This window comes from Odontesthes bonariensis, chromosome 8, assembly GCF_027942865.1.
Source record: "Odontesthes bonariensis isolate fOdoBon6 chromosome 8, fOdoBon6.hap1, whole genome shotgun sequence".
Classification (NCBI taxonomy): domain Eukaryota; kingdom Metazoa; phylum Chordata; class Actinopteri; order Atheriniformes; family Atherinopsidae; genus Odontesthes; species Odontesthes bonariensis.
The window spans coordinates 142,664-164,301 of record NC_134513.1 but is presented as its reverse complement, the minus strand read 5'-3'; the positions used below and the strand labels follow the sequence as shown (position 1 = coordinate 164,301).

General features: G+C 44.1%; 1 protein-coding gene across 2 annotated transcripts; it reads right to left on the bottom strand.

Annotated features, from left to right (window-relative positions):
• Positions 1-443: 443 nt before the first annotated feature.
• On the bottom strand, positions 444-21,366 carry mcm10 (minichromosome maintenance 10 replication initiation factor). Of its 2 annotated transcripts, XM_075472439.1 has the most exons (18): positions 21,044-21,366; positions 20,490-20,581; positions 20,143-20,409; positions 19,813-20,058; positions 19,503-19,637; positions 19,116-19,293; positions 18,188-18,353; positions 17,610-17,777; positions 13,917-14,033; positions 13,638-13,834; positions 13,437-13,531; positions 12,974-13,087; positions 12,374-12,892; positions 12,000-12,130; positions 11,808-11,921; positions 3,431-3,576; positions 1,471-1,513; positions 444-1,397 (listed from the first exon to the last, which is right to left on the bottom strand). In XM_075472439.1, exons 2-18 carry the CDS (start codon positions 20,494-20,496, stop codon positions 1,314-1,316), a joined length of 2,727 nt encoding a protein of 908 aa, XP_075328554.1. In that variant the 5' UTR covers positions 20,497-20,581; positions 21,044-21,366; the 3' UTR covers positions 444-1,313. The 2 variants fall into 2 exon arrangements, with proteins under 2 accessions (XP_075328554.1, XP_075328556.1); XM_075472441.1 differs by lacking the exon at positions 21,044-21,366 and having other exon boundaries at positions 20,490-20,713.
• Between the last annotated feature and the right edge of the window lie 272 nt (positions 21,367-21,638).

Genomic DNA, 21,638 nt, shown 5'->3' with positions numbered 1-21,638 from the left:
GACCCCCCTATAGTTGGAACACACCCTCCGGTCCCCCTTTTTAAAGAGGGGGACCACCACCCCGATCTGCCAGTCCAGAGGCACTGCCCCCGATGTCCACGCGATGCTGCAGAGGCGTGTCAACCAAGACAGCCCCACAACATCCAGAGCCTTGAGGAACTCAGGACGGACCTCATCCACCCCCGGGGCCACCGAGGAGTTTTTTGACCACCTCAGCAACCTCAGCCCCAGAAATGGGAGGTCCCACGTCCGAGCTCCCCAACTCTGCTTCCTCATCGGAAGGCGTGTCGGTAGGATTGAGGAGGCCCTCGAAGTATTCCCCCCACCGACTCACGACGTCCCTAGATGAGGTCAGCAGAGCCCCGCCCTCACCATACACGGTGTTGACGGTGCACCTCCCAGGCCCGAGTTTTTGCCTCAGCAACCGCCGAGGCCGCGTTCCGCTCGGCCTGTCGGTACCATCAGCTGCTTCCAGAGTCCCGCTGGCCAAAAAGGCCAGATAGGACTCCTTCTTCAGCTGGACGGCTTCCCTCGCAACTGGCGTCCACCAGCGGGTTCGGGGGCTGCCGCCACGACAGGCACTCTTTGCTTTTAATTTGATTATCTTTTATGTTTTTTGGAATGATTTTATTTGCCTTCCTGTGAGTTCATGTAGCCGTAAAGCTCTTTGAATCGTGCTCTTCAGATAAACTCGCCTCAGATCCTCGGGGCCACTTTGCCATCAGGACCCGTCAGACTTCTTTTAAATCACTTCTTCAAACCATTTCAACAGACTGACATTGATGTGACCTTGTTCTTTATTCATTCAGTTCGATTGTTTTTAACTGTAGTTTCTGGCCTTTTATGCTCAACTTCTAACTGTTTGCATAATAAAAGTATCATCATTAGTTAAAACTACACAATTATTGCTGTATTACAGGACTGCATCACTAAACAGCGTGACAGTAGAAGAAAGAGGCAAAGAAGGGGGTGAAACGCAGTGGGCGGAGCTTAAATGGTCGAGTAATTCCTTAAGAACTTAAACAGAACGACAACGAAATGTAGAGGTGAAATATTTCTGCAGTAAATCTGCAAACTGAACATATCAGGCTGTAAAAGGCTTCCGTACATGTTGGGCCCATAAAATCCACATTCCAAAGTATTGCTTTAATCCTCCAGATATTCATCATCATAATCCATAAAACCTCAAGGTGAAACTTTAAAAACATTATTAAAACGCTAACAAACCCTTAAATTACAAACATACAAGTCCTGAAACAGGCCGCCGAGGTCAGGCAGAGGTCAGGCAGAGGTCAGGCAGAGGTCACGCCAGGTCAGTTCATGCTGCTGAGGAACTTGGCGTGCTCCTCGCCTCGCGGCTGGAGAAGCTCTCCTCCGATTTTAGGTCCAGTTTTCTCCTGAAATGAAAGCAAACATCAGGTCCAACTCTCCACAGATAGTTTGATTTATTTTGAATGTTTTCAGATTTACCTTCAGCATCCCGTCACGCTGCCATTTAAACAGGCCGCAGTTACTGAAAGGGAAACACATTAAACATTAAAAACGTTTGGTTCATGGAAAAGTTTCAACTCAGCTGGATTCTACTCGTCTTGTTTCTGCGAAACATCTGGAGGAGGTTCCAGCCTCGTCTTGTTTCTGTACCAAACATCTGGAGGAGGTTCCAGCCTCGTCTTGTTTCTGTACCAAACATCTGGAGGAGGTTCCAGCCTCGTCTTGTTTCTGTACCAAACATCTGGAGGAGGTTCCAGCCTCGTCTTGTTTCTGTACCAAACATCTGGAGGAGGTTCCAGCCTCGTCTTGTTTCTGTACCAAACATCTGGAGGAGGTTCCAGCCTCGTCTTGTTTCTGTACCAAACATCTGGAGGAGGTTCCAGCCTCGTCTTGTTTCTGCGAAACATCTGGAGGAGGTTCCAGCCTCGTCTTGTTTCTGTACCAAACATCTGGAGGAGGTTCCAGCCTCGTCTTGTTTCTGTACCAAACATCTGGAGGAGGTTCCAGCCTCGTCTTGTTTCTGTACCAAACATCTGGAGGAGGTTCCAGCCTCGTCTTGTTTCTGCGAAACATCTGGAGGAGGTTCCAGCCTCGTCTTGTTTCTGCGAAACATCTGGAGGAGGTTCCAGCCTCGTCTTGTTTCTGCGAAACATCTGGAGGAGGTTCCAGCCTCGTCTTGTTTCTGTACCAAACATCTGGAGGAGGTTCCAGCCTCGTCTTGTTTCTGTACCAAACATCTGGAGGAGGTTCCAGCCTCGTCTTGTTTCTGTACCAAACATCTGGAGGAGGTTCCAGCCTCGTCTTGTTTCTGTACCAAACATCTGGAGGAGGTTCCAGCCTCGTCTTGTTTCTGCGAAACATCTGGAGGAGGTTCCAGCCTCGTCTTGTTTCTGCGAAACATCTGGAGGAGGTTCCAGCCTCGTCTTGTTTCTACCAAACATCTGGAGGAGGTTCCAACCTCGTCTTGTTTCTGCGAAACATCTGGAGGAGGTTCCAGCCTCGTCTTGTTTCTGTACCAAACATCTGGAGGAGGTTCCAGCCTCGTCTTGTTTCTGTACCAAACATCTGGAGGAGGTTCCAGCCTCGTCTTGTTTCTGCGAAACATCTGGAGGAGGTTCCAGCCTCGTCTTGTTTCTGCGAAACATCTGGAGGAGGTTCCAGCCTCGTCTTGTTTCTGTACCAAACATCTGGAGGAGGTTCCAGCCTCGTCTTGTTTCTGTACCAAACATCTGGAGGAGGTTCCAGCCTCGTCTTGTTTCTGTACCAAACATCTGGAGGAGGTTCCAGCCTCGTCTTGTTTCTGTACCAAACATCTGGAGGAGGTTCCAGCCTCGTCTTGTTTCTGTACCAAACATCTGGAGGAGGTTCCAGCCTCGTCTTGTTTCTGTACCAAACATCTGGAGGAGGTTCCAGCCTCGTCTTGTTTCTGCGAAACATCTGGAGGAGGTTCCAGCCTCGTCTCGTTTCTGCGAAACATCTGGAGGAGGTTCCAGCCTCGTCTCGTTTCTGTAAAACATCTGGAGGAGGTTCCAGCCTCGTCTCGTTTCTGTAAAACATCTGGAGGAGGTTCCAGCCTCGTCTCGTTTCTGTAAAACATCTGGAGGAGGTTCCAGCCTCGTCTTGTTTCTGTAAAACATCTGGAGGAGGTTCCAGCCTCGTCTCGTTTCTGTAAAACATCTGGAGGAGGTTCCAGCCTCGTCTTGTTTCTGTGCCAAACATCTGGAGGAGGTTCCAGCCTCGTCTTGTTTCTGTAAAACATCTGGAGGAGGTTCCAGCCTCGTCTTGTTTCTGTAAAACATCTGGAGGAGGTTCCAGCCTCGTCTCGTTTCTGTAAAACATCTGGAGGAGGTTCCAGCCTCGTCTCGTTTCTGTGCCAAACATCTGGAGGAGGTTCCAGCCTCGTCTTGTTTCTGTAAAACATCTGGAGGAGGTTCCGTACCTGCAGTGCTGGTGAGGAAGTCGGTCCAGGGCGATGGCTCTCTGTCCACAGGCGCATCTGAAGAAGCGCTTGGTGGCGTCGTGCCACCGCAGCTCGTGGTTCTCGGCCACACAGCGATCTGCCGGCTTGAAGTAGGTGTAGTTGCACTGAAAGAAGAAGAAGAAGGGGAGTTAGCACCTGTTCCAGCTGCAGTCTGAGGCTGTGTTCCAAACCGCCTATTTCTCCTACTAACTTTAACTTTTTTAAGTTCCCGGATGCATACTAGATTCTCCTAAATGTTGGGTATGCATCATGAGGTTACTACTCATACTCAAAGTACCCAAGATGCAACGTAACGTGACGTCACCGATCGTCATTTCCTGTCAAAACGGCAGTTACAACGAGGGTAGGTTCACTTCCTGTTTTCAAAACAAAAGCACCAATTGTATGGTAATGGCTTTCCCTATGATAAAAGGCAACGGGTATTTTATTTTGTGAAAATAACCGGAAGTGGGTTAGCTCACTGCGGCTAGCTTTAGTAGCGCCGAATTCGTGGGAACAAAATTGTAAACAGCCGGTATTTTGTCAGGTTTTCAACACGTTGGGGATCTAAACGACTACTTTCTCACCTGAAAATGTTTCAAATGTTGCTAAAGTTTACAGAGTTTAGAGCTTAAGAGAAATCAGCTTCAGGCCGGCTGATTTCGGCTCGGGTAGGAGCGAAATGCATTGTGGGTAAACGCTCTGCATACTGTCTGATCGATGAGTATGCAGTATGTAGTATGTAGTATGTAGTATGCAGGATGCAGTATGTAGTATGTGGTATGCGGTATGCGGTATGTAGTATGCAGTATGCGGTATGCGGTATGGAGTATGCGGTATGCAGTATGTAGTATGCGGTATGTAGTATGCGGTATGTAGTATGCGGTATGTAGTATGCGGTATGTAGTATGCGGTATGCAGTATGCGGTATGCAGTATGCGGTATGCAGTATGCGGTATGCGGTATGTAGTATGTAGTATGTGGTATGCAGTATGTAGTATGCGGTATGTAGTATGCGGTATGTAGTATGCGGTATGTAGTATGCGGTATGTAGTATGTAGTATGCGGTATGCGGTATGCGGTATGTAGTATGCGGTATGCAGTATGTAGTATGCGGTATGTAGTATGCGGTATGTAGTATGCGGTATGTAGTATGCGGTATGTAGTATGTAGTATGCGGTATGCGGTATGTAGTATGCGGTATGCAGTATGTAGTATGCGGTATGTAGTATGCGGTATGTAGTATGCGGTATGTAGTATGTAGTATGCGGTATGTAGTATGCGGTATGCAGTATGCGGCATGTAGTATTTAGTATGCGGTATGTAGTATATAGTATGCGGTATGTAGTATGCGGTATGTAGTATGCGGTATGTAGTATGCGGTATGTAGTATGCAGTATGTAGTATGCGGTATGCAGTATGCGGTATGTAGGATGCGGTATGTAGTATGTAGTATGCGGTATGTAGTATGTGGTATGTAGTATGCGGTATGCGGTATGTAGTATGTGGTATGTAGTATGCGGTATGTAGTATGCGGTATGTAGTATGCGGTATGTAGTATGCGGTATGTAGTATGTAGTATGTAGTATGCAGGATGCAGTATGTAGTATGTGGTATGCAGTGTGCAGTATGTAGTATGCGGTATGTAGTATGCGGTATGTAGTATGTAGTATGCGGTATGTAGTATGTGGTATGTAGTATGCGGTATGTAGTATGCGGTATGTAGTATGCGGTATGTAGGATGCGGTATGTAGTATGTAGTATGTAGTATGCAGGATGCAGTATGTAGTATGCGGTATGTAGTATGCGGTATGTAGTATGCGGTATGTAGTATGCGGTATGTAGTATGTGGTATGTAGTATGCAGTATGTAGTATGCAGTATGTAGGATGCGGTAGGGCTGACGGCAAATAATCGATTGGTCGTCGGTCGACAAAAAAAATTACCAGTCGACCAAATTCCATTGGTTGATTGGTCGCAGGAAAAAAAAAAGCCACGTCTCGTCAAAGGGCTCGCGGGACTTTTAATTTGAAGGGCTTGACAAAGAAAGACGTCAAACAAATCAAAACGGTAAATTAGTGTCACAAGGACAGAACGATCAGTTTGCGCGTAACCCGTCCTGGAGTAACGTCCAAGGAGTTCGTTGCGCAGGGCACACTTTGCAGCGGTGCATCAGTGCGGCTCTTAAAAAAGATCCCATTTGCCGAGTCATAGCAGCTGCCGGCCCAGACGTCTTGTTGGACATTTTAAGAAAAGTGCCGAGGCTACAGCGGCTCTCACTGAAAAACAAATACAACAGAACGTCGTTGAACACAAACTCATCCAGGATGTCTCCACGAAATGGAACTCCACTCACTGCATGTTAGAGCGCCTTCTGGAACAGAGGTGGCCGGTCAGCGCTGTACTTTCCGACCCGTTACCACACACATATCACGGCTGCGCTGTCATCCTCGCGCAGCAACAGGTTTATTTATTTTATTTTGGTGACGTCTTTTCATGTTTATGAGCATGGGCAGCGTGGCAGAGAGAGATGCATTAACATCTTGTGAAAGCAACTCGGTAAGTGTGACCATCGGCTTCAGCACCGACACTATGTCTTCTGTTATCCTCCATTGGACCGTGGTGAGATCCAAATCGCGGTCAGAATGTTCAAACTCCGCCTGTCTTTCTGATTATTTTTGTGACACATTCAGAAAATCTGAAATAATTTGCCCGTGTAAAGAGAGGGCAGACTTGAAGCACCCGGCTTGTGCGCTTGTAAAATTCTGCTTGTCAGCCAATGGTCACTAACGTCGGGTTTTTTCTCACTCTCCGACTGAAGAACTGAGCAGTCAATTGATTTTTGTGTAGGCTATAGGCCTAGTGTTTAGATGAACCAGGAAACATTTTGTTAGTCACACATGGTTACTCCCGGCCTTAGTGGTAAATGCGCATAGATGCGGCAGCCGGGCATTAAAGGTAAATGTTTTTGGGTTTTTTTCAAATTTTTTTATTTTTTTTGGGGGGGTGTCGATTAGTCGATAAATCGGAGTAAATGACGACCACTGGTCGACCAACAAGATCCTTGGTCATGGACAGCCCTAGTATGCGGTATGTAGTATGTAGTATTAAAACAAAAACTTTAACTGAACAAAAACATCAAACTATTAAATGTGGTTTGCTGAATATCAGATCTCTCCTTTCGAAGTCTCTGTTAGTGAATGAGTTGATGTGTGATCATCATATTGATATATTTTGTCTTACAGAAACCTGGCTGCAGCAGGAGGATCATGTTAGCATTAATGAAGCAACTCCCTCTGACTGTTTAAATGTTCACGTTCCTCGAACCACAGGCAGAGGAGGAGGAGTGGCAGCTATTTTCAGATCAGGGTTACTCATCAGTCCCAGACCCAAGATTAGTTTGAGCTCTTTTGAATATCTGATTCTCAGTTTTTCCCACGCAAAGTGGAAATCCCAGAAACCTCTTGTGTTTGTTGTTGTGTATCGTCCACCTGGCCCTTATTCTGAGTTTCTGTCTGAATTCTCAGAGTTTTTATCCCAGTTAGTGCTGAGTACAGATAAAGTCATTGTAGTGGGTGACTTTAATATTCATGTAGATGTTGAAAATGACTGCCTGAATATGAACTTTAATTCTATATTAGACTCTATTGGATTTTCTCAGAGTGTTCACGGACCGACTCACTGCCTTAATCACACCCTTGATCTTGTTCTGACTTATGGCATTGAGAGTGAACAGTTAACAGTGTTCCCTCATAACCCTGTCTTATCTGACCATTTTCTGATAACCTTTGAGTTTACATTACTTGACTATACAGTTTCTGAGAAGAAATTTACATATAGAAGGTGTCTATCAGAGGATGCTGTAACCAGATTTAAAGAATTAATTCCATCATCCTTTTCTTCACTGCCATGTGCAGATATGACAGAGGACGACTACATAAACTTTACTCCAGCAGCATTTGACTCTCTTGTTGACAGCACTATAGTTTCAATGCGTACAGCACTGGACAATGTTGCCCCTCTGAAAAGGAAGGTAATCAGTCAGAAGAGGTTGGCTCCTTAGTATAATTCACAGCTGCGTGCTTTAAAGCAGACTGCAAGAAAGCTGGAGAGACAGTGGCGTTCCTCTAATTTAGAAGAGTCTCAGTTAGTCTGGAAAGATAGTTTAACAATGTATAAGAAAGCCCTTCGTAAAGCTAGAACTGCTTATTATTCATCATTGATAGAAGAGAATAAGAATAATCCCAGGTTTCTTTTCAGCACTGTAGCCAGTCTGACTAAGAGTCCGAGCTCTGCTGAGCCAGTTATTCCTTTAACTCTCAGCAGTGATGATTTCATGAGCTTCTTTATTAATAAAATTGTTTCTATCAGAGAGAAGATTGATGGAGTCCTTCCCACTATTATCAGTGATGTATCATCAAGTACAGCAGCTTTAGAAGTATCTTTAGAACCTGATTTGTATTTAGACGGCTTCTGCCCAGTTGATCTCTCTGAACTAACAACAGCAATAGTCTCTTCTAAACCATCAACTTGTGTTTTAGACCCAATCCCAACCAGACTGTTCAAGGAGGTTTTCCCCTTAATTGACACTTCCATATTGGATTTGATCAATCTGTCTTTGTTGACAGGATATGTACCTCAGACTTTTAAGGTTGCTGTAATTAAACCTTTACTTAAAAAACCTACTCTTGATTCAGAAGTGTTGGCTCATTATAGACCTATATCCAATCTCCCTTTTATGTCTAAAGTTCTTGAAAAAATAGTTGCAGCTCAGCTTTGTGATCATTTACACAGAAATAATTTGTTTGAAGAGTTTCAGTCAGGATTCAGAGTGCATCATAGCACAGAAACAGCACTGCTGAAAGTTACCAATGATCTCCTCTTAGCCTCTGATAGCGGACTTGTGTCTGTGCTTGTCCTGTTGGATCTCAGTGCTGCATTTGATACGGTCGATCACAGTATCTTATTACACAGACTTGAACATGTTATTGGGATTAAAGGAACTGCATTAGGCTGGTTTAAATCATATTTATCTGATAGATTTCAGTTTGTTCTTGTAAACGAAGAATCTTCCTCACACACCAGAGTAAGTCATGGAGTTCCCCAGGGTTCTGTGCTTGGACCGATTCTTTTTACTTTATACATGCTTCCATTAGGTAACATTATTAGACAGCATGGCATAAATTTCCATTGCTATGCTGATGATACTCAGCTGTACTTATCTATAAAACCAGATGAAACCAATAGGTTGGTCAGACTACAAGCATGTCTTAAAGACATAAAGACCTGGATGACTCAGAACTGTCTGCTGCTAAATTCAGACAAAACTGAAGTCGTTATCTTTGGACCTGAGCGTTTCAGGGAGAAATTGTCTAGCTATATAGTTACTTTAGATGGTATTTCCTTGGCTTCTAGTTCTACAGTGAGGAACCTTGGAGTTATTTTTGACCAGAACTTATCATTTGACTCGCATATAAAACAGGTTTCTAGGACTGCCTTCTTTCACCTTCGTAATATTGTTAAAATCAGGAACATCTTGTCTCAGAGTGATGCAGAAAAACTAATTCATGCATTTGTTACTTCAAGATTGGACTACTGTAATTCTTTATTATTGGGCTGTCCCACATATTCTCTGAAAAGCCTTCAGTTGATCCAAAATGCTGCAGCCAGAGTTTTGACGAGAACTAACAGCAGAGATCATATTTCTCCAGTTTTAGCTTCTCTTCATTGGCTCCCTGTTAAATTCAGAATAGAATTTAAGATTCTTCTCCTCACATATAAAGCTCTTAATGACCGAGCTCCATCATATCTTAAAGATCTCATTGTAAGATATTTTCCTAACAGAGCACTTCGTTCCCAAACTGCAGGTTTACTTGAGGTTCCCAGAGTTTCTAAAAGTAGAATGGGAGGCAGAGCCTTCAGTTATCAGGCCCCTCAATTGTGGAATAAGCTGCCAGTAAATGTCCGGGAAGCAGACACCCTTTCCACTTTTAAGACCAGGCTTAAAACTTTCCTTTTTGATAAAGCTTATAGTTAGGGATGGCTCAGGTGATCCTGAAACATCCCATAGTTAAGCTGCTATAGGCCTAGACTGCTGGGGGGCCTCATCTGACACACCTTTCCTCACTTTACTCTCTTTATGTATATGTGATATTATTGTGGTCATTAACTCGTGTTTCCCTGTTCCAACAGATATCCTTTGAATGGTGTTACAGTGCCGCCGTCGCGGTGGCCCCCTGCCCCCCTCCCCCCCCTTTTTCTGTCTTCTCAAACCCCAGCTGGTCGAGGCGGATGGCCACCCTTCCTGAGTCTGGTTCTGCCAGAGGTTTCTTCCTGTTAAAAGGGAGTCGTTTCTCTCCACAGTCGCCTCAGGCACGCCGCTCAGGCCGGGAGATTGGACCGAAAAACAAAAAGTTTTCAGTGCAATCTGTTGGTTTTCTTAGCTAGGAAATTGTTTTTGAATTGGCTCTATATGAACGAATTGGATTATTTTATGAATTATGATTATTATTAATTAATTGAATTCCAATTGGCTTGAATTGGACTTACTATCTAAGTGCCTTGAGATGACATTTGTTGTATTTGGCGCTATATAAATAAAAATGAATTGAATTGAAATAGTATGTAGTATGCAGTATGCAGTATGTAGTATGTAGTATGCAGTATGTAGTATGCAGTATGCAGTATGTAGTATGCAGTATGCAGTATGTAGTATGTAGTATGTAGTATGCAGTATGTAGTATGTAGTATATAGTATATAGTATGCGGTATGTAGTATGCGGTATGTAGTATGTGGTATGCGGTATGTAGTATGCGGTATGTAGTATGTGGTATGTAGTATGTAGTATGCGATATGTAGTATGTAGTATGTAGTATGCGGTATGTAGTATGCGGTATGTAGTATGCAGTATGTAGTATGCGGTATGCAGTATGCGGCATGTAGTATTTAGTATGCGGTATGTAGTATGTGGTATGTAGTATGCGGTATGTAGTATGCGGTATGTAGTATGCGGTATGTAGTATGTAGTATGCAGTATGTAGTATGCGGTATGTAGTATGCGGTATGCAGTATGCGGTATGCAGTATGCGGCATGTAGTATTTAGTATGCGGTATGTAGTATGTAGTATGTAGTATGCAGTATGTAGTATGCAGTATGCAGTATGTAGTATGCGGTATGTAGTATGCGGTATGTAGTATGCGGTATGTAGTATGCAGTATGTAGTATGCAGTATGCAGTATGTAGTATGCGGTATGTAGTATGCGGTATGTAGTATGCGGTATGTAGTATGCGGTATGTAGTATGCGGTATGCAGTATGCAGTATGTAGTATGCGGTATGTAGTATGTAGTATGTAGTATGTAGTATGCAGTATGTAGTATGCAGTATGCAGTATGTAGTATGCGGTATGTAGTATGCGGTATGTAGTATGCGGTATGTAGTATGCGGTATGTAGTATGCGGTATGTAGTATGCGGTATGTAGTATGCGGTATGTAGGATGCGGTATGTAGGATGCGGTATGTAGGATGCGGTATGTAGTATGCGGTATGTAGGATGCGGTATGCAGTATGCAGTATGTAGTATGCGGTATGTAGTATGTAGTATGTAGTATGTAGTATGCAGTATGTAGTATGCAGTATGCAGTATGTAGTATGCGGTATGTAGTATGCGGTATGTAGTATGCGGTATGTAGTATGCGGTATGTAGTATGCGGTATGTAGTATGCGGTATGTAGTATGCGGTATGTAGGATGCGGTATGTAGGATGCGGTATGTAGTATGCGGTATGTAGGATGCGGTATGTAGGATGCGGTATGTAGTATGCGGTATGTAGTATGCGGTATGTAGTATGCGGTATGTAGGATGCGGTATGTAGGATGCGGTATGTAGTATGCGGTATGTAGGATGCGGTATGTAGTATGCGGTATGTAGTATGCGGTATGTAGTATGCGGTATGTAGTATGCGGTATGTAGTATGCGGTATGTAGGATGCGGTATGTAGGATGCGGTATGTAGGATGCGGTATGTAGGATGCGGTATGTAGGATGCGGTATGTAGTATGTAGTATGTAGTATGCAGTATGTAGTATGCAGTATGCAGTATGTAGTATGCGGTATGTAGTATGTAGTATGTAGTATGCAGTATGTAGTATGCAGTATGTAGTATGCAGTATGTAAGTATGCAGTATGCAGTATGTAGTATGTAGTATATAGTATGTAGTATGTAGTATGTGGTATGCGGTATGTAGTATGTAGTATGCAGTATGTAAGTATGCAGTATGTAAGTATGCAGTATGTAGTATGGTAGTATGTAGTATGCGGTTTCGAACACAGTCAGAGTCTGGGTTGGGGTTAAATACCTTTTTACAGGAGACGGCGCGGCACTTCATCTCTCTGATGCCCCTCATCTTCTCCTCCATCTGCTCCTTCTTCAGCAGAGCGTTGAAGTAGCGCTCCTGCAGCTGATACTCCGCCTGAGGAGCACAACAAACCACATCACTCACAGCTTCAGCCACAGAAAAGCCTCGTTTCTACGGCGACGGCTGTCCTACCGCCTGCAGAACCACGCCGTGGCGAGATTTGGCGCTGAGCAGCTTCTGGAACTCCTCGGACTGGATGTACTGGAGCTTCTCTCGTTTCTTTTTCTGGGCCGGTTCCTCCTCCTCTTTGCTGGACGCAGCACCTGCACAGGTAACCAAGCAACAGGTATAAATGATCTCCGAACCATCACATGACCTCCTCCTTCCTGCTCTGATTGGGCGGCTGGGCCGGATCGTGTGCAACACAAATAAAATCATTTTCAGGATCTAAATGTGTCAGTCAGGTTCATGTCTGATTTATCAGATTTATTTTCTCCTGAAACTCCTGAAAATGAGCAGAAATAAAACCTAAATCAGCTGAACACCCTGGGAAGGTGTGCGTGTACCGTCTGGTGAGGTCCGGTTCCTCTCTACGCGGGCGCTGATCTCGCTGCTGTCGCTCCTCTTCCTCTTCACAGCGTTGGGGTCCTCCCTCTCAAGCCCCGCCCCCTTGGCCCTCAGCCGCCTCAGGGCGGCCATCTTGGCGGCTGACAGGCCGGCAGCCGGAGCCGGGGGCGGGCTGCCGTCAAAGAGGAGGATGTCATCGCCCTCTGAGAAACCTCGGCCCAGCGTCGGAGCGTGGGGGGCCACGGGGACCTCAGGGGCTGCTGGGGACATCGGGCCACGCTGACCCGGCGCCGGTCGGGCAGCAGCCGGGTTCTGCAGCGCCGGTCGGGCAGCAGCCGGGTTCTGCAGCGCCGGTCGGGCAGCAGCCGGGTTCTGCAGCGCCGGTCGGGCAGCAGCCGGGTTCTGCAGCGCCCTCTGGCGCCGGGTCTGGAGGAGCTGGCGCTGCATCTGTTTCTGCTGCTTCAGCAGGTCGGAGGCTGAGATGGACTGCAGAGGAGCCCCAGCAGCGTTTTTAGATGCTGAGGAAGGTTACTGGTTATTGTTACTGGTTAATTTTTATATCGCTGATCTAAAACTGGAGAAAGCAGCAGGGTGTATACCTGACTGGCTGCCCTGTGCGAGGTGCTTCTTCAGCTGCAGAACTCCAGGGGTCGGCATCGACATCAGACTCTTAAATTCATCAGAACAACCGGAAACTTCCCCCGACTGCAGCGCTAACAAACCAGACAAGCAGAACGGCATCAGAACATAACAGGCATCACAGTCTTTCTGTTTAAGGCAGCAGAATTAAAGTGGGCTTCGTTTTATATCCACTCTGCATCTAACCCAATCGGGTTAGGGTCGGGTAACCCGAACCCAATCCGGTTAGGGTCCGGTAACCCGAACCCAATCGGGTTAGGGTCCGGTAACCCAAACCCAATCGGGTTAGGGTCCGGTAACACGAACCCAATCCGGTTAGGGTCCGGTAACCCGAACCCAATCAGGTTAGGGTCCGGTAACACGAACCCAATCCGGTTAGGGTCCGGTAACCCATCTGTGTGGAAAGTGGAAGCAGCTGCTCACCCAGCTGTTTGGCCTGATGGACGAGCTGAGCTGAGCCTCTCACAAACAGCTTGTCCAGAGATGTCTGGGCGGGTTTGTTTGCTTTGGAAGCAGTTCTGAAACACAGAGACGGTCCCTTTGGGTCACTTCAACACCACAGGAGGAGCTTTCAGTCGGCTCTATGACCGGCCGGGTTTCCCTTAACGAACTCTGGTTACTCACAGTGAGGCGGCGCAGGCCGGCGAGGACACGCCGCCGTAGTAGAAGCCGTCCTGACACAGCCGCTCCCTCAGGCTGCCCCCCTTCCCCTTCACCTTGTTGGGGGCTTTTCCAGAGTAGGAGGACTGCAGCTCGGCCCTCCTGGAGCTCATCTTCTTGTATTGGGCCTTGACGTGATACTGACAGAACTGACATTCGTACTGCAGAGAGAGTCAAAGATGATGTGGTGGCAAACAGCACCGAGCAGAGGCTGAATTACGGTAAATTAAACTAGGAACCCACCAGGTTAACGATCTGAGAGCAGGGGTCTCCGTTCCTCTTGGCGGCCGCGCAGGTGCCGTAGTCCTGAGCTTCCCCCAGAACCAGAACCTTCTGCGGGTGGTCCACTGTCAAACTCACCTGCAGCACAACACCAGGTTTTATTTGGTGAACACAAACATCTTTTCTTTCCTTTCCTCACCGTCCTTTCAGCTACAATCAGGTTAGGGTTACCTGACCCAAACCCAATCAGGTTAGGGTTACCTGACCCAAACCCAATCAGGTTAGGGTTACCTGACCCAAACCCAATCAGGTTACCGGACAAAAGTCTTTGCAAAGTTCTGCTGAATAAGCTGTGAAGTCCCCGTCCCTACACAACGCAGCTTACATCAGAACAAACAGCAGAACGAACCCTTTCTGAAGTGTTCCTCTGTGACAACATGAGTCATCCGGTTTGAAATGGATGTCTCTTGTTGACAGCACTATAGTTTCAATGCGTACAGCACTGGACAATGTTGCCCCTCTGAAAAGGAAGGTAATCAGTCAGAAGAGGTTGGCTCCTTGGTATAATTCACAGCTGCGTGCTTTAAAGCAGACTGCAAGAAAGCTGGAGAGACAGTGGCGTTCCTCTAATTTAGAAGAGTCTCAGTTAGTCTGGAAAGATAGTTTAACAATGTATAAGAAAGCCCTTCGTAAAGCTAGAACTGCTTATTATTCATCATTGATAGAAGAGAATAAGAATAATCCCAGGTTTCTTTTCAGCACTGTAGCCAGTCTGACTAAGAGTCCGAGCTCTGCTGAGCCAGTTATTCCTTTAACTCTCAGCAGTGATGATTTCATGAGCTTCTTTATTAATAAAATTGTTTCTATCAGAGAGAAGATTGATGGAGTCCTTCCCACTATTATCAGTGATGTATCATCAAGTACAGCAGCTTTAGAAGTATCTTTAGAACCTGATTTGTATTCAGACGGCTTCTGCCCAGTTGATCTCTCTGAACTAACAACAGCAATAGTCTCTTCTAAACCATCAACTTGTGTTTTAGACCCAATCCCAACCAGACTGTTCAAGGAGGTTTTCCCATTAATTGACACTTCCATATTGGATTTGATCAATCTGTCTTTGTTGACAGGATATGTACCTCAGACTTTTAAGGTTGCTGTAATTAAACCTTTACTTAAAAAACCTACTCTTGATTCAGAAGTGTTGGCTCATTATAGACCTATATCCAATCTCCCTTTTATGTCTAAAGTTCTTGAAAAAATAGTTGCAGCTCAGCTTTGTGATCATTTACACAGAAATAATCTGTTTGAAGAGTTTCAGTCAGGATTCAGAGTGCATCATAGCACAGAAACAGCACTGCTGAAAGTTACCAATGATCTCCTCTTAGCCTCTGATAGCGGACTTGTGTCTGTGCTTGTCCTGTTGGATCTCAGTGCTGCATTTGATACGGTCGATCACAGTATCTTATTACACAGACTTGAACATGTTATTGGGATTAAAGGAACTGGATTAGGCTGGTTTAAATCATATTTATCTGATAGATTTCAGTTTGTTCTTGTAAACGAAGAATCTTCCTCACACACCAGAGTAAGTCATGGAGTTCCCCAGGGTTCTGTGCTTGGACCGATTCTTTTTACTTTATACATGCTTCCATTAGGTAACATTATTAGACAGCATGGCATAAATTTCCATTGCTATGCTGATGATACTCAGCTGTACTTATCTATAAAACCAGATGAAACCAATAGGTTGGTCAGACTACAAGCATGTCTTAAAGACATAAAGACCTGGATGACTCAGAACTGTCTGCTGCTAAATTCAGACAAAACTGAAGTCGTTATCTTTGGACCTGAGCGCTTCAGGGAGAAATTGTCTAGCTATATAGTTACTCTAGATGGTATTTCCTTGGCTTCTAGTTCTACAGTGAGGAACCTTGGAGTTATTTTTGACCAGAACTTATCATTTGACTCGCATATAAAACAGGTTTCTAGGACTGCCTTCTTTCACCTTCGTAATATTGTTAAAATCAGGAACATCTTGTCTCAGAGTGATGCAGAAAAACTAGTCCATGCATTTGTTACTTCAAGATTGGACTACTGTAATTCTTTATTATTGGGCTGTCCCACATATTCTCTGAAAAGCCTTCAGTTGATCCAAAATGCTGCAGCCAGAGTTCTGATGAGAACTAACAGCAGAGATCATATTTCTCCAGTTTTAGCTTCTCTTCATTGGCTCCCTGTTAAATTCAGAATAGAATTTAAGATTCTTCTCCTCACATATAAAGCTCTTAATGACCGAGCTCCATCATATCTTAAAGATCTCATTGTAAGATATTTTCCTAACAGAGCACTTCGTTCCCAAACTGCAGGTTTACTTGAGGTTCCCAGAGTTTCTAAAAGTAGAATGGGAGGCAGAGCCTTCAGTTATCAGGCCCCTCAATTGTGGAATAAGCTGCCAGTAAATGTCCGGGAAGCAGACACCCTTTCCACTTTTAAGACCAGGCTTAAAACTTTCCTTTTTGATAAAGCTTATAGTTAGGGATGGCTCAGGTGATCCTGAAACATCCCATAGTTAAGCTGCTATAGGCCTAGACTGCTGGGGGGCCTCATCTGACACACCTTTCCTCACTTTACTCTCTTTATGTATATGTGATATTATTGTGGTCATTAACTCGTGTTTCCCTGTTCCAACAGATATCCTTTGAATGGTGTTACAGTGCCGCCGTCGCGGTGGCCCCCTGCCCCCCTCCCCCCCCCTTTTTCTGTCTTCTCAAACCCCAGCTGGTCGAGGCGGATGGCCACCCTTCCTGAGTCTGGTTCTGCCAGAGGTTTCTTCCTGTTAAAAGGGAGTCGTTTCTCTCCACAGTCGCCTCAGGCACGCCGCTCAGGCCGGGAGATTGGACCGAAAAACAAAAAGTTTTCAGTGCAATCTGTTGGTTTTCTTAGCTAGGAAATTGTTTTTGAATTGGCTCTATATGAACGAATTGGATTATTTTATGAATTATGATTATTATTAATTAATTGAATTCCAATTGGCTTGAATTGGACTTACTATCTAAGTGCCTTGAGATGACATTTGTTGTATTTGGCGCTATATAAATAAAAATGAATTGAATTGAATCAAATAATGCATCTGCTTACACTGCAAACACTGAAGTTGGGTTCAAAGACGCAGATCACCTGTGCTAAGCTAAAGCTAAAGCTACAGAGCACATGTCTTTTAAAATCACAAGTCATAGAATATCCCTCCATCCTGGTTCTGATGTTTCCTGATTCCAATTCAAATGGATCAAACGTTAAAATGGTTTATTTTCATTTATAACTTGAAGGCTACATGCCTGTGTTGTTTTTTCTAATGTTCAAATGTTCTTAATGAATTAGTAGAATAGAAAAATACTTTATTCATCCATTCAAAAGTATGTTGAAGTACATGGAATTCATTGTTCTGGTTTTGTTTTTATCGTGGTATCGAACTGGGTATCGAGAATCGTGGAATTTCACTGATATCGGTATCGACCACTAAAAGTCTGGTATTGTGACATCACCAGATCTGAGTGGCTTTTCCAGATTATTGGGCTGAAAAACAAAAAGCCAGGGTTGTTTCAGACTCTTCTATATGTGCCATTTAATATCAGCAGATATCCTATTTCCATTTCCTGGAGTCAGGCTCAACACTTTCTGTTTCCAGAAGCATAGAGAACATTCCCACCCACTCACCCCATCGTATCCTTCCTTCTGCTTCATGGAGTTGGGGTTCAGGAGTCCAACGACCGTCCCCGGCTCCGTCTTCCAATGCTCTTTGTGGACTTCACCGAAAAGCAGCAGAGACACAAACACGTCCATGTTGTGGAGGTCATTCAGCTTCCAGACGCTGAAGGTTTTTCCCTGGGAGAGGAGCAGTTTTAGGAAATATTACAGTGTTTTATGTCTTACCAGTGGAACTAATAACTGGATGTATTTAATGGGTTAAAAAGAGAAACAAACAGCAGGTTATATGTTTTGTTTGAGAACTGAAAACTCATTCTACAGATATTTTACAGATTGGGTCTTTGGCTTTAATAAAGACAACATACACCCTTTTTAAAAGCACTAAAAACAGTGAAGCTTGTCGCAGTTTTTAACAATATAATATAAATAATATAATATAGATTATATAATATAATATAAATAATAATATAACATAAATAATAATATAATTAATAATATAATATAATATAAATAATAATATAATATAACATAAATAATAATATAATATAATCATTTCCTCCAGCTGTGTCACATCTGGAGAGCCTTACGCTGCTGCTGCTTTGCGGCGTGGCTTTGCTGATCAGCACTGCGAACGTCACCCAGTCGCAGTCTTCCAGCTTCTCCCGCGCCAGGCGCTCCGGCACCTGCGACAGGCGGATCAGGCGCCGGTCGGCCATTTTGCGGTCCAGTTCGCTGGAGGACACCCGCGGCTTCCTGAAGCAGAAAGGAGAATAAAGGGAGAATAAAGTAGAAAAAAAGGAGAATAAAGGGAGAATAAAGCAGAGTAAAGGAGAATAAAGGAGAGTAAAGCAGAATAAAAGGAGAATAAAGCAGAATAATAATAGAATAACCCGCACTAAAGAGAGAGAACACATCACACCTTTTCTGGCTTCACTACACCGGCTCCCTGAGTCTTTTAGAATAGATCTTAAGATTCTCTTACTGATTTTTAAATTAGCACCTCCGTACATTTCAGAACTGCTCACAGAATATGATCCAAATCGAGCTCTGAGATCATCAGGTGCTACTTTATTAAATATTCCTAAAATGAAACATAAAAAGACGGGTGAAGCTGCTTTCTGTTTATATATACCAGTGTATATTCGTCAGTCAACAGATATTACAAACTTTAAAAAGCAGCTAAAAACACATCTATACACCCTCGCCTTCTACTAGTTTTATCAATTCTATTATTATTATTACTATTTATACATTACATTTATTGTTTCTCTATTTTATTGGTAAATTCATTTTTCTATTTTTAGTACTTTATCTTTAATTTATATCTATTTCCTCCTCACTCTACCTATCCCCCCCTCAGTAACATGTTCTATTGTGCTCTATTTTGTTATTCTTGTAGTTATTTTACTTTATTTACTTTGTACATTGATCTTATTTGTAAAGCACTTTGAGCTACATTTTGTGTATGAAAGGTGCTATATAAATAAATTATTATTATTATTCTGCCGGTCGGACCTGAGCCGCAGTCCAGAGTATTTCTCCACAGCCACGTCTTTAGGAAGAGGAGGTGGGGGGGCAGGTGGAGCTGCAGGTGGAGCTCTGCTGTGGGAGGCTGCAGGCGAAGCTCTGCTGGAGCTCTCCAGCGGCTGGAAGGAGCTGCCCATCTTTATCTCCACCAGTGGTCCTCTGTCCTCTGAGGGAAACAGAAGAAAAGGCAGATAAAAACCAGCAAAGCTACACCAGCACCGCTGGAAGGTGGAGCTCTACCTGGTGGAGCTCCACCTGGTGGAGCTCTACCTGGAGGTGTTTTACCTGACGGAGCTCTACCTGGTGGTGTTTTACCTGGTGGAGCTCTACCTGGCGGAGCTCTACCTGACGGAGCTCTACCTGACGGAGCTGTACCTGGTGGTGTTCCAGCCTTCGGGTGGTGAGCCATTCTCGGTTTGCGTTTGAACGAGTCTGCGATGGTGAGCTGCGAGGAGAAGTCTGAGGATTCCTTCAGGCGTCCTGCTGCCCCCGGACTGGATGGAGACGTTGCTACGAGACGGATCATCAACTTTAGCTGCTGTCATGGTTACGCAGCTTTTTTAATCTTACAATATTTGGAAATATCGCCAAATGTTGAAACAAAGCCAAATCCAAAGATGTAGTTTTGCACAGAAACAGGAAGTGTGCAGCGGTCCTTCGGGCTGAAGAACAACAGGAAGTTTACCTGCTTTGGTCTTCTGTGAGGCAGCTGGACCGGCCTGGCTCGGTCTGGATGCTGGCTGTTGGCTCGCTGCTGCTTTGGGGTTCACAGGTCTGGGGTTCACAGCTTTGGGGTCCACAGGTCTGGGGTTCACAGCTTTGGGGTCCACAGGTCTGGGACTCTCAGAGGATGATGGTGCTGAAACCTTCTGGCTCGCCTCCAGTTGCTGCTGTAATTTCTGCATCTGCTCCTGCATCCGCCTCAGCTCCCCTGAAGAAGATGCAGGTCAGCAACAGAACTGAATTAAAGTCCAAAACGCTTTAAACACTTTGAACTTTAGGATCAGTTACTGACCTTGTAAATCCTCCTTTGACCTGTTCAGGTTCTCACAGGCTCCTCCTTCTTCATTTGTGTCTTCATTTTCCACATCATCAACATCTCCAAAGAGCTCTTTCACCAGCTCCTCTTCCTCCTCGCTGCCCTCTTTGTACTCCTCCTCCTCTTCGTTGTCTTCATCGAACAGGCCGTCCAGGTCATCGGCCTCCTGCTGCCCGCCTCCTTCTTCCCCAGCAGCCTCGCTCTCAGCCAGAAGAGCCGTCAGGACATCCAGATCGTCCTCGCCTGAGAGAAAAACACATTCAGTGGCCATGTTGTTCTGCAGTAACTGTGCTCTGATGGGTTTTACAGCTCATTACACTCACTGTCCATTTTCCAGATGCTAACTGCTGATTTCAGACGGCCGAAGGAGAGGCGGTTTGTGAAGTAAAGACCAATCTGTCAGCTCTACAAAGACCTGAGAAAACACAGAAGACATTGAGATATAAATCATTTCCTAAGATGTTCAATCAGTCTCAATCATTCACGTTTATGCCAAGCAGGTTTTTACTCAAATATACTGAACACTCTGCATAATTCCAGATGAAAACAACAGTGAGACCAAAGAAAGCATCACACTATAATATAAAGTATTAACAGTCTGTTAAAGCTAACTTTCAGGGTGTGTTAGCTAACAAATATAATATAAAGTATTAACAGTCTGCTAAAGCTAACTTTCAGGGTGTGTTAGCTAACAAATATAATATAAAGTATTAACAGTCTGTTAAAGCTAACTTTCAGGGTGTGTTAGCTAACAAATATAATATAAAGTATTAACAGTCTGTTAAAGCTAACTTTCAGGGTGTGTTAGCTAGCAAAGAACACGAGTAAAACAATGGTTTAACAATGTCCGGAAGAAATGACAAAATATCAAACTTACGGTTTTTTTCTTCGGGAAACAACAGAAATTGTTAGCACAGAACAACGTTAAGCTATTTCTTATTTTTCTAAAGTTTACACTTTAATAAATTTAATAACACTTACTAAAGTTAACACTTTATTAAATGAGCTGTTAAAAAATATACTTCTGGACTCTTTCTGCTGAACTCGCGGGGAAAAAAATCCAAACTGGCGCTAAACGAAGGACCCCACTGTGTTGTCAAAGAACTTTTTGGTGCCCAAAGATTTGCCCAATAAAAAAAAATAATAATAATCAGCTTAGTAAATTAATACCAGAACAACATGAAAGGACGCATGTTTACTATAAGTATTCGTATAGGGTAAAAAATATGTATTCTAACAAAAAAATACTATTGCTGATATCAATTTTATTGTTTTATTTATTAACAGGGAAACAAGGAGCCCGCGATATATTTTCAATGCTGAAGCTATGAGCTCTCTGCTATGAGCGCTTAGATTACCAATTTATAATTTTTCTTCCTCTTTTGATTAGTTGTTGCACTGTACCCCGCCTTTACAATGTTTGTTTTTGATGTGTTGTTACAATAAAAAAAAAAAAAAAAAAAAAAAAAAAA